General features: G+C 36.6%; 1 protein-coding gene across 4 annotated transcripts in view; it reads left to right on the top strand.

The window, feature by feature from the left end:
• The window catches only part of ARL15 (ARF like GTPase 15), a 231,022-nt gene extending 218,827 nt beyond the window's left edge, over window positions 1–12,195 (top strand). For 2 of the 4 annotated variants that reach the window (XM_074570155.1, XM_074570156.1), the window contains one exon: window positions 4,200–12,194. In XM_074570155.1, coding sequence (XP_074426256.1) covers window positions 4,200–4,352 — 153 coding nt within the window. In that variant the 3' untranslated portion in view covers window positions 4,353–12,194. Of the gene's footprint in view, window positions 1–4,199 lie in introns of all 4 variants that reach the window. The other 2 variants (XM_074570158.1, XM_074570157.1) reach the window with 2 other exon arrangements.
• The last annotated feature ends 385 nt before the right edge of the window (window positions 12,196–12,580 follow it).

The raw sequence follows: 12,580 nt of genomic DNA, 5'->3' as shown, positions 1-12,580 counted from the left end.
CAGTATGAATACGGGGAACCCCAGTCCCCCAGTATTATTTGTATTTTTTCTCCGTGCAGATTTGGGATAGATGGATAGATGAACGAACCATTTCTTGCCATTAATATGCAGATTCAGGAAAATTAGGCAATTTTAGCTTAATTCATACCTCCACCAGTCACCTTCTTGCAGTAGTACTTCAATCTTGTAAAAGTCTTTGAACAATTTAGACTAGTGGGGACACTGACATGACCATGCAGCCTTTCATTAGATATAATATACATGTGATATGTTGTTACAAATTTCTTTTCCCCAATACAGTTGTTCAGTAAAACAGCAATGGAGAAAAAAAAAATTTTACAGCCTGGTAATGTCAGTAACTACCCAAATTTTGTATTTGTGTACAACCGATTAATGAGAGTGGGTTGGAAGCCTTTTTGTGTTGGGGAAATTTGGTATAAAAGTTTTGAATTTGAAAGAAAAATAATACTTTTAAACAGCTTTTTTTTTCACGTTGACTAATAAATAGAAATGACTCTGTGTTCCTGTATTACAGTATCTTAAGTTTTCCTATACATCTTATGTTCATGTGTGTTGAGAACTGGCTAGATGAGATTCAGTAATAGAACATACAAAAGCTTTCAGCAGGGCCTGGTTACTCAGCTTACGTATATCAATTTAGTAACATCATTTCCAAACTGCTATGCTAATTTACACCAGCTGAGGTTCTGGGCACCAATCCTTTTATTGTGTCTTGACTTTTCTAGCACGTAGGTTAAGCAACATTTGATAACCATATGCTTAGTGTATTGTGCCAGTAGAATAGGACTTAGAAGGTGGAGTGTGGGAAGAGTGGGAATAATTGCAAATGTGTATTGTTAGATTTTATTGACTTCAGAATGTGGCATAAATACAATGTCAGCTTCTCTATAAAACAAGGCCCCCATGTGGAGTCAAGACATACAGTGAGATCCTGTAAAATAGTAGTAAAGAAGTCTTAAAATTATGTGGATTTAATTGATTGTAATTTCTTCAAAGTTTATATCCTAAAAATTTAGCAATCCCAAAGTAAACACTTAAAAATGCAAAGTCAGTATGTAAATTCTTGTCTAATGTGTCAGACATCTGAAGCATATTTGAGTCTTCATATTTTGCTTTGGCATCCATGAACAGGCAGAAAGCTTTTCACCTTTTATGCAAGAGGGGAAGACAAAAGAGCTTCTCTTAGGAACGCACCCCTTTTGTGCTAGCGTGATTGAAGGGAGATGTAAAATACTTACTGCTGATTACCTGATTATGCAAGAACTACCTAGGTGAGTGAGTATTCAGAGAATTTCATCTTTCTTTGGATATCTTTGGTGATTAGTGTGCATCCTCATAGGAAATCTGGTAGGCAATGAGTGCGAATAATGGTCATCGGGGCAGAAAGCAACTAGGGAAACAAAAGCGGATGGAGAGCCAAGAGCATTCCAGTGGAAAACTCAACTGTATAAACAGTGTTGGGCATCTGATTGTTAAAGGGGGGAGAAGTTCTAGTAAATCGGAAAATATTTATGTCTGCAAAGTTCTTTCTGGAAGTTTCAAAGTCATAGAGCCGGCTTGCAAGGCTTAGGCTTTAGCAAACTCCACTGTGGTGTGAAGTTTAAAGGAGGAAATATAATAGCATACCACAGAGGGTCCCTTGGGTTGTGGAAAATCACTTCTGTGCTACTTCTGGTTTAGTTACTTATTATTTGTAAATCAATTAGTGTTATTTTACTACATTTGGATTAGAGACATGCCATCTAACCAATCTTTTTTCTCTGTAGGTATGAATGAAATAGCTGTTACTCATGTGAATATAGGCAGTTGTACTTTCATGCCATTATCAAAACTTACCATTTCAAAAGCCACTGCTTAATAGTCACTTTAATTTCTGCATTCATGTAGGGCCTATTAATGCAGATACTCTGAACTGTTCCTTGGGCATGACAAATGATGACAGTACATTGCTAATTTTCTCACATTTTTATTACACACCTAGAAATGGGAAAAAATAGATTTTAAACAACATTGGGCATCCAAATAAATAATTTATCTGCAAAATTTGTTTCACTAAATCAATTGATGCTGGTTTACTGCTGAAACAGAAATTGTCTTGGCTTCAGCCATCATTGAAATATAGCGTAAAGTCATTGTGTTTTTCTTGGCTAGAGGCTACCTTGGTAAGCAATATTGTATTTGCCCACAAATCCAGAAGACTCAGTGATAGTCTGCTTACTGCCATCATTTGCTTATGTATGATATTGCTAGATATTTAATGCTTTTAAACCCAAGTACTGTTCTTACAATGTAATGACCTTTTCTTAATCATGTCTTCACATGGTATAGCCTTAATTCGAGAAGGCATGTAAATAAGAGCATGGACAGTCTTCAGTGAGCTCAAGGGACTGTTGGCAGTAGTCTTCCAGTAGAGGGGGTGTGGTGGACATCCTCTGGGTTGTTGGTCTGAAACATCTCAAATTACTCAGCCATATTTGTCAGCTTAACACCAGCAGGCCACTCTATCAGCTAGCTGCACTGACACCTTGCTTAGTTATGCTTCTGTGCGGCTTTTACTTCCTCCCCTTATTTAGCAGTCAAGGAGGCTGTTGCTGAAACAGCCAAGAGAGCTTTCTTACTCTATTTTTCCAGTACTATGATCGGTGCCATTAATTCAATACATCAATTTGGTGTCACTCTACTGGAGACATTGCAATATATCCCTTACAGAGATCAGTATTTTGGTTCTGATCACATATAAACATGCTAACATATCAGATTGTGATATGGCACTGAGATAGCAATGCTAAAAAGTAGGTATGCTGATATTAAAATACTGGTTGTTGAACCCGTTTATTTGAACTTTTATGTTTTCTGAAATTTGTTTGAGGGGAAGGGAATGTCGAGTACCATGCTTCATTTTCAAATGTTTGCAGGTTGTTACTGATACAGTTTTGCTTTTTTGGAAGTAGATTTTAAAAGGTTTCACCTTTATCTTAGCTGGGGAAGCAGAAGTTCCCATCTCAAAACCAACATTTTTTTTTCTGATATTTGTTACTAAACACTCTGGTTAAAATTCCTTTTTGAAAAATAAGAAGACCTTCCTGCTGCATTGTAATGGTTGAATTCTGGTTTATGTAACTTGATACAACTACAGTAGGTTTCTTCTATTGTCATACATTACCAGATAAACAAAACTGTTGTATAGACAGTATAAGAGCTGCATAGAGGTGTTGCAGCTTGTTTGGGCTTTGGAAGCCTTTTTTTTTTTTTCCTTTCTTTCTTTTTTTATTCGCCCTGCACGTGGAGCCTTACACAGTGTGGCTGCAGTTGCCTGTCTAGGGCCTCTACTGTGAAGGCTTATAATCACCTTAAAACTTGCAATTGCATGTTACATCATATTCTTACACGTCCTTGCTGCATGGTTGCTGCAGAAGTAAAAATGGAATTAGTTTAATTAAAAGGTTTCCTCCTTTATAGGCATTATTAGGTATTAGTAAGCTATTGAAGTCTGCTGGAACATGATGGGTTTTGAACTAAGATGATTGTAGAAAACCATAACGTCTCAGGTATAATGCTTATTACTCTCCTAATCACATTAGTATGCTAGTCCTTCTGTGTTTAATTTTAGAAAAACTGACTGATTTTGGAATGATTTTTATTCTGCCAGTGTTTTCAAGGTCATTAAGAAACCCTCTGCTATAGCTCATCTTTGACTGGAATGTTTAGGATTTGTACATTTTTGATAGTTCATTTGTATAGAGTAGTCTGGTGACAAGTTCTGCTCTTAGGTGTTTACCAATAAGAGTATGATGAAACATACAGCTTTAACATTAAAATACAAACATAACCTAAAATTTCCTAGTTACTTTTGGTGTTTTGGCTTTGTTTTTGAACACTTGTTTCATGTGCTTTGCTCTTTGCCTGAAGTCCATATAATTCTTCCCCAGACCTCCCATGCTGTTAAATGTATGAGTAGAATGGTAGCTTCCAAGCGGGTCACTCACCCCTAAAGAAAACACTTTCAGGTCACATCATATAACCTGTGTTATAAGAACAGCTGTGCGTAAGATTCTAAAAATGAGTATCCTGGTCTTTTTATGTGGGATTTTTTGCTGGTTTGGTTTGGGTTTTAGATGAGAGACAGAGCTGTCATTATGGTATTTTAATATCTTGCTCTCTTTTGTTTTTCTTAATAGATAAAAAAATATTTTGAACTTGAGCCGCTTGCACGTGGAAAGCGCTGGATTCTTAAACCCTGCTCCTTGGATGATATGGAGGCAGTAAAAGACAGCTTCTCCCTTCTAATAAACTTGCTAGAAGAGAGAGACTTCGAACCTTCAAGAATGTGAAACACAAGAGAGAAGAGTGGTTCTCCAGGCATCACTGTACCTGCACATTCTGCTCACAGCTTAATTATGATGTGCTATCAGGACTGTGCTGTGATGTGTTGCTCATACACAGTTAGTGCAGAATGTCCTTTTGTTAAAATAACTATTCTGTGAATCAGGTACACAACTATTTGCAGTAAAGTTGTCTACACTACTGAAATAGGGAGCTCCTCTTTGTTTACCACTATTTCTGCACACTGCATGTTGCTTTCTTGCATTGCAGTCATCCTTGATAGGAAATTTTACACGCACAAAAATAACATAGTCTGTAAAGGAGGAATTCTACCTGCTACTTTGGTTTTTAAAAATAACTAGTGTCTTAAGGATTTGTGAGACTAATTTGCATTAGCTTGTTTACTGACCCCACAGTATGGAAAACACAGCCACTGAGTACCTTAATAGGATACTTTAAAGGCAAGCAGTTTCATGTTAATGCAAAGGTTAGTCCTGGAGTTTTGCTGAGTAAAAACACAGTTGACAGGTTAGTTGATTCCTCTTTTAAAGTGACAGCGTACTCTTGTCAAAGGCAGAACTGTTATTTTGCTGGAAGTTTCCTGAAAGGTAAATTAGCAAGCAGGTGTGTGCAGATAACAGTATTTGGGAAAAATAAGTGACATGAACAGGTGGTCTAAGTAACAGTATTTTTAGAAAGTATACAAAAGTTGGATAAAGTAATAATTTTCATTTAAAGTAGTTTTCCATAAGAGAAGCAAAGCAAATGTCTGTTAATTCAGCTGTGGAGGCTTTATTAGTAGTTAGACGTGTGACTGGTTTTAAATAAGGATTTCTTCCTTTATCATTCACTCATGGAGTACTACTCTTATCGTAAAATTGCCAAGGCATCTATACCATAATTAAGGGCCTTCCAGTGTTTGTACTATAAGCTTCTCTTTTAAGGGGATATAACGTGTTCTTTCAAACTTTCTCTGGGCTAAACGTTGCTTAAAAGGCATTTCTTCTTCTACTTATTCCAATGAATAAGTATTCATTGGAAAAAACATTTGAAAAAATCTCATTTAGTTCCAGTAAGACAGTGAATATTTCCTTTTCCCAAGTTTTCCCCATTGTAGGCTTGCAGTTTTTTGGCTGTCTTTTCTTAATTTTTTTTAAAACCTTATAAAGTGATTTTGCCCATTGAAGAACCATGCCAGGTCACTGGTTCACCGTTAAGTCAGCCACAGCAGGACATGTGCAGATCAGTCACTGGACTGGGGCACACCTTGAATGTTGTGCCTTGTGCATTCAGCTGCCCTCCTGCATGAGTGTCTGCAAACACAAACTGTACTGGTGTGTCAGTGGTTCCTCATCCATTCTGCTTGTGTTTTGAAACTCATAACTCCTTTTTTCAGGGCTTTAAGCAACATATCTTTCCACTCTCGGCGTTTATTTTTTAAGTTTGAAGTTTATTGTAGTTTCTCGCTAGTTTATTTGGGAATAAGGAAATAGCAAGGATCAGCTTTTAAAGGCTTATAAAACCCATTTCTCTATTACTTGCAATTATACTCTGTTAAACAAAATGTTTTTAATAGGTTTTTTGTTTACTTTTCAATTTCCGTGAATTTCTTGCGTTGCTCCCTCAGAATTATTTCTGCCCAAATGCATGGCCTGATGATCACTGTTTTAACTTGCTTCCTATTATCAGAAAGTAGCTGGGAAAACTGGTAAGCTCCGTGTTTAATTTTGTGATAGAATAGGCAGAAAGCCTGAAGAGCATCTCTACTTGCTTTGTTTTTCTTCTCTTTCCTGCCGGGTCAATTGCCTCACTCCTAATACTCTTGGAAATACCCAAGAACTGGAATTGTTCATTTTAAAACACAGAGAGGAGCCTTATGTTGGTTCGGTTCTCTCTGCACAGTTTAGATGGGGCCCAGCTGCCCATCAGTTTCTCTCGTGTGGGCTAAGGAGGCTCCTTTCCCTGGATTTAAAGAGGAACTGGATCTAATTTACAGTTCCAAACTCTCTCTTAGCTGACATGAGCTTGGAGGCTACAGAGTCCCCAGACATGCACGAGGTCCTCGGATTTCTGTCCTGTTCAGGGACAGTGACAAAGACGAAGTGGTGCGGAGGAGTGAGTGAATTACTTCCCAGAGAAGGCAGGCAGTTTTGGGAGGCAAAAAGAGGGACTCAGAGCTTTTACTGCTTTTTTATTGAGCATTAGTTAGAAGATAAGAGATAAATTTTTTTTACTGTTTTTCCCCTTCTTTCCCATATTAAAATTATGGACCAAAAGGTACAGCAAATGAAAATAAGGCCAACTGTATTGCATTCTTAAAACAATGTTTGTATCATCGTATTTGTACCTGGTCCAAAAAATCTGGAGTTTCCGAGTTACATTTTGGTTGTGATTTCCCAGCTATGCACTGTTGGAAGGTGCTACATGACTAACATGCAAAAGACCCGAGCAGTAGATGAGAATATGGCTTTAGCATATGCCAGTGGCCACTTAGACTGGGACCTTTTGATGCTTAATGCTTTTTCTTTAGGAAAATGCCAACTGCACAGGAGCAGTGATTCATTTTTTTTCAGAATGATTTTGAATATGCTTTTTCTTACTAATACAGTGATCATTCCTCACCACAGGTTGAAAGAATACCTCATAACTGCTTAAGGCTAAGACCAACGCTTAACTTTACTTTGAATGTAGTGCTTCTGTGGTTTTGTGTTGTGGATGGACTTAATGGATGTATACCTTTTTAATGTCTATAAACACCTTCACTTTTTTATGGAGGAATTAAAAACGTTCATATCAGCTCACACCACACTTCCTTGTCTAAAGTGTTGTTGAATACTCTGGCTATGGTAGAATATGTAAGCACCATGCAAGTTTTATGCAAATGACCAATCTCAATTGTTTCTTTCTTTTTCTTTTCTTTTTTTTTTTTTTTTTAATCTTTTCATATATGTTCATCATTTAGGTGAAATAAACTTGGGCACTAGGGTCTACTTTCCATGCAAGTTCATCAAGGAGTGAACATGGTCTTTTTAAAAAAGATATTGTGCTTTAATGTTCTTTAGCCATCTGTTAAATTACTTTGTGTGTGTATGTGTGTGTATGTGTATGTGCCCACATCGGGCTTCTTCTCAGACCTGTGGCTGTCTGCAGTGTCTCAGCCGTCAGAATGAAAACATTATCAATCAGTACCCAACAACAGCTGGTTTTGACAAGCTTCTGTCTGCTGCCTAATGCTTTACAACTTGTCAGTAAGACCTCTTTGTCTGCCTGCTCTGAGCTGGTAATCCTACTGCTTCCATGTTGTGTCCTGTACTTGTATTTCTAGCATTTGTATGGAAAAAAAGTGAAATCTTAGTGGGTTTTGATATTCTTCCTTGCTGTATGATGCTCCATGTGTATCTTAGCTTGCCTCTTCAAATGCGCTGTACGAAAATCTGTGATGTATTATTTCATTTAACTTCTTGCATTTCATTATATTTATAGAAGTTGCAGATTTTTGTACCGTATTAGTTAATACAGTTGCCTTTTTGTAATGGCAATTAATTTATATTACAAAAGTTTGTATCTTTACTGTAGTTGAAAGTATTAGTTAACTGCCATATTATCTTGACTTTATACTAAAAATACAGTGTCTATACACAGAAGTTGACCCCTTCAAGTGGACAACTGCTGACATGAGCAACTTGTACTGTTTGTGATTTATACATGATTTCCACTATGAAAAAAAAAAAAAGAAAAAGAAAATAAACACTGTGTAGAGTTGAGTTGCCAAGTTTGGATTTCTTGAGTAGTAGCCAGGTTGGGAGAATGGTGTGTTACCTTGATTTGGAATCTTCAAGATAAATTATTTACTCCTAGAGGAAAACAATTATTAGTGTATAATCATTGCTAAATTATACATAGTTACACCTTTACACACACATATATATAAAAAATAGAATCTTCCAAAAATTGGCTGCTTTATTTCCACAGCAAGATGTTGTTACTCAGGAAATATATCTGAAAGATATTGCGGGTTTATTGGTGGAACAGAGATTGAAGTAATCTTTATACAATTATTCTGCAATGTTAAACTGAGGGGCACTTTTATATGAATAGAAATTGTTTTTAAATAAAGGGACATGGCAAAAAACATATAGCCAAAAAAAGGCCACAGAAGTTGAGCAAGGGAAAATACTATAGGAAAAATAAAAGTTTGCACTGGCTACTCGATGTTATCCTATCAAACACTGCTTATAAGAGACTCTCAAAATATAAGGTGTAACAGCTGATGGAAGTACAGCACTGCTGAGCCAGACTGGAGTTGCTGATTCAGCTACTGAGGTATGTTTTTTTCATTTTATTATTTTTAAATCTGCCTCTTACCAAGACTAGGATGGAAATGAAAGATTTGTAAACTTAGAATATTTTTTAAATTCTTTTGTTTCACATAAATGGGAACTGAAAATCTGCTAATCATGCCTCATTTGATAGCTCTTGAAAGAATTTTCATTAGCTCATTAGCCCTTTGACCTAATAGTTCAAACAAATAAAAACATCTGTTTGTGTCAGCTGTAGGGTTAGTCATCCAGGGCCTAGGTTGACACCAGGATGAGAGAGAGTCCCACATCCTACATGAAAACAAAAACCATACCTTTTTCAGTATCTGCAGTTAAAAAGGACCCTGAAATCAAGCAGGGTTGCTGAATTGTGTTAGGTGGAGACTGAAAAAGATCATTACCCTTCTCAATCCCCAGCCCTCATGGGTGAACTGACTAACTTCATTGTGTGGGTTGGACTGAAGATCATGTCTGATATAACTAGTTCTGAGACATTTATGCTTATTGCTAGCTGCTTATAATGTATTTTAGTTTTTATCACAGCTGTATTTAGAGAAGCCAAAGTATGCTGTATATATTGCTTGTTCATTCACCAGATTTCATAGGAAAATGTAATATGTGGTATTCTGGTGGGTTTTGATGGAGTGTATTCAGGACAGCCTTTTTTGTGGAGTGTATGTTTGTGCATCAGGGATGTTCAGCACTTATATTTATGATGGCATAAATATGCCTTAATTTTTTAATCATTGAAACTGTCTTAGAAAAGGCAGGTGTTCAAATGCGGATATTGGTGGTAACAGTAGTCTGTGCAGCTCTAGCTATCTGTGGCAATAAGGTGGGGAGAACAGAAGAGAGATACTTTAATCATCTGGTTGTAAGCTTTACAGTAAACCCAACAAAAGTGTTTAGCAAAAGGTCCTGTACTTGTTTGGGATGATTATGGAAAATTAAGAGCTGACGGTGTGAAGAGGAGGTATGACATAATCCATGTCCAGCCATACTATTATGAAAATAGAGGGACTCATTGCCTGAAAATAGCCTGGTTTTGGTAAAGACCATATTTGCAATGAAAAGCTGTTAATTTCTAAGCACAGAAACATTTCCTCACACGTTAAAAATCTATACATATATTTGAGAACCTGCCCACATGCTAATAAGAGGCACGAAATGTACCTATTAGGCTTTTTTGCAATGTAAGGAAAGCCATTCACAATTAATTTTCTCAATCCTCACTATTAGATTGTGAGCTAAAACTGACAAAAAATAAAATCAGCAATCACAGCACTTCTTTTTTACCTGTCACCTTGAAATAGCGAAATGCTGTTGTTCATTTTTATTACTGTGCCGTGTAACTATAATTTATTGCATTTCAGTGTGCACTGGAAAGTATTTGCATGTATTAAGTAAATCAAGATAAAAATAAATCCTTTTGTGGCTTGGCAACTTCCATGTATGAAGAACTGCCCTCTTTCTAATGAGACATTTACCACTGGAGCATAGAAGCCTCATATCATAGCTTTGTTATAAATTACTGCTAACTGAAATGCTAAATCATGGAAGTCAAACAAAAGATCTGGTACTGTTTAAACACATAGTCCCAAAGATTCTGTGGAGGAGAGAGCGTGTTGCAAAATCAAACCAAGTTTAATGGCCAATCATACTGCAAAGTATTTGGTATTTTAACAATGTGACAGTCTTGGATTTGGAAGGTTGATAGATTTTTCAGGATCAAAAGGGCATTTTGTAAAAAGTTTAATTTTATGGTAGGTTACATTTTGGGCCTGTCAACTTTGACACAGTCCCTTTAAAGCAACAATTCCTGCTGTGTGCTAAGGTTGGCACTCTAAAAATTTCTTCTATAGAAATTAATCCATTCTGCATTCTGTTAACACATGCTAAAATAAGATTTTCTGTCCTGTGTCACTTTATCTCATTTACTTGAACGCACATACCTGTTTTCCACTAATACACATCTTGCTATTTTTTGAAACAAAATCTTCATGTACATTTCCTAGTAGGCTATATGTGCTGCCATGTTCAATAGCATATCCTCAGAGAAGGTGATATACACCCAAATCACAGTAGTATTGTATACCTTTCGAAGACCCCATTTCTGCCAGTATCAAAATGGTGTATTTTTAATGCTTATAACAACAAATGTCTGTTTGCAAAAGTACATCAGAATTATTTTATTATAGTGTTCCTGTGTGTGGTGTCTTTGTAAAACCTAGAGATTCAAGATTTGAATGGGATTGTACCATTCAAAATTAACACTGATTAAACTGTAGTATCTGGGAAAGTGCTTTTTTTTTTTTATTTAACAGTGGAATGAACAATACAATCTCATTATTGCCTTAATATTTACCTTGCTACAGAGAAAAAATAAGCACTCATTGTCAATAATGTAAATTATAACAGCCTTAGTCCATCTTTACTAAAGTGCTTTGTTTGCCAATGAGATAGTGTAATCCTCTCTGGTTTACACGTCTGTCAGTTAAAGTTGAAAGCCTTCCTTCAAGTAACTGAAACTGAGATTAATTTAAAAAAAAAAAAAGCTAATTGCCTTTTCTAAAAATATTTTTGTACATGATTTGCAGGAGTGTGACTGATGCAGAAAAGTTCACTGTTTACCTTTAAAATATAGAGCTTGACCTTTTGGTTACAGTAAATACAGTACTGCAAGTCTGGTAAAGTCATCACATATACTAAAGGTATTGAGACCATTTACCTCACATTCCTCCCTATTAGCTTCCACAATTAACATGATCCACAGCTGAAAAAATAATTCTAGTTGTCAGTGATAAATGGGGTGAAATCGTCAATCACTGAAGTTGACAGTATTATTTTAAAAAGATATTGCAAACAAATGTTTACCCAAAGATAGCAGTATGTTGCTGAGATCCCGTTCCTCGGGGTTCTCATTTCATTCACATGGCAAACTGAGTTTAGTGCTCACTTTCAGAGTGAAGAGTGTTTTTTTCTTTTCTTTCTTTCTGTAGCATGAAGAGTACCAAGCTGTCAAGCACCAAAGTCTTTAGCAGAACCAGGAACATGCCTGGTAACCCTCTGAGATCTGAGACAGAACTTTAACTTTTTGTTTACTTGTTTTCTTTTTTTGGTATGAAGTGCAGACCTGAGGTTTCGGTTCAGTCCTGTCTCCACTGAGAGGTGCCAGTAATACAGGAGTCTGCTATTATGGGCTATACAAATATCTTACTTATTTTTAGTGCTTGCTTTTGATTTCTGAAGAATTTTAATATCAAGGTCAAATATTATGTGGTGGTTTCATATGTAGATGTATTGGTGACCTAGACATTAAAGAGAATGCATACTGTGTTTGCAGAGAAGAAATCTCTTACTTGTTTTTTCCATTCTCAATGCTAAGTGGAGAAATCTTCCATAAAACTGCTTTGGGATGGTGAATCTTGTTCTGGTTGCTTGTGAGAGATTCAGCAGGCCGTTTTGCCTTTGGGTTTGGGTCAAATCAAATGGAAGAGAAACTGTTTCTTCTTTTAAGTTTGGCATTCTATACTACCTGGGTACTGGTGATTAGCATGTTCTCAAGCACTTCATCTGTGAGACCCACTTCATGTCTGACCTGATTAAGACCTAAAGGAGTTGGTCACTACTAATCAATGTTTCCAGTTACTGATTTGATCCTTTTAATTCCTGCCTGCATGTAAGGTTTAAAACAACTCCTCAGTGTTCACACCTGTTTACACATATCTCTCCTGCATTATGCAAGTGTTCCCTCAGAGTGGTTGCTGAGGCAGGTGTGGAGTTCTCCTCAAAAGAATCAGTTCATTCCCAGTTGTCTCCAGATGAGACACAGTATTGCGGCCTCTCTCCACCAGAGTGTGCATGAAGACCCATTTCTCACCATCTTTTGCATTTCCACATTTGCATATTTTGGATGG

This window comes from Larus michahellis, chromosome Z (assembly GCF_964199755.1).
Source record: "Larus michahellis chromosome Z, bLarMic1.1, whole genome shotgun sequence".
Classification (NCBI taxonomy): domain Eukaryota; kingdom Metazoa; phylum Chordata; class Aves; order Charadriiformes; family Laridae; genus Larus; species Larus michahellis.
Note: the sequence above shows the minus strand (reverse complement) of the source record. Positions and strands in the feature narration are given on the sequence as shown.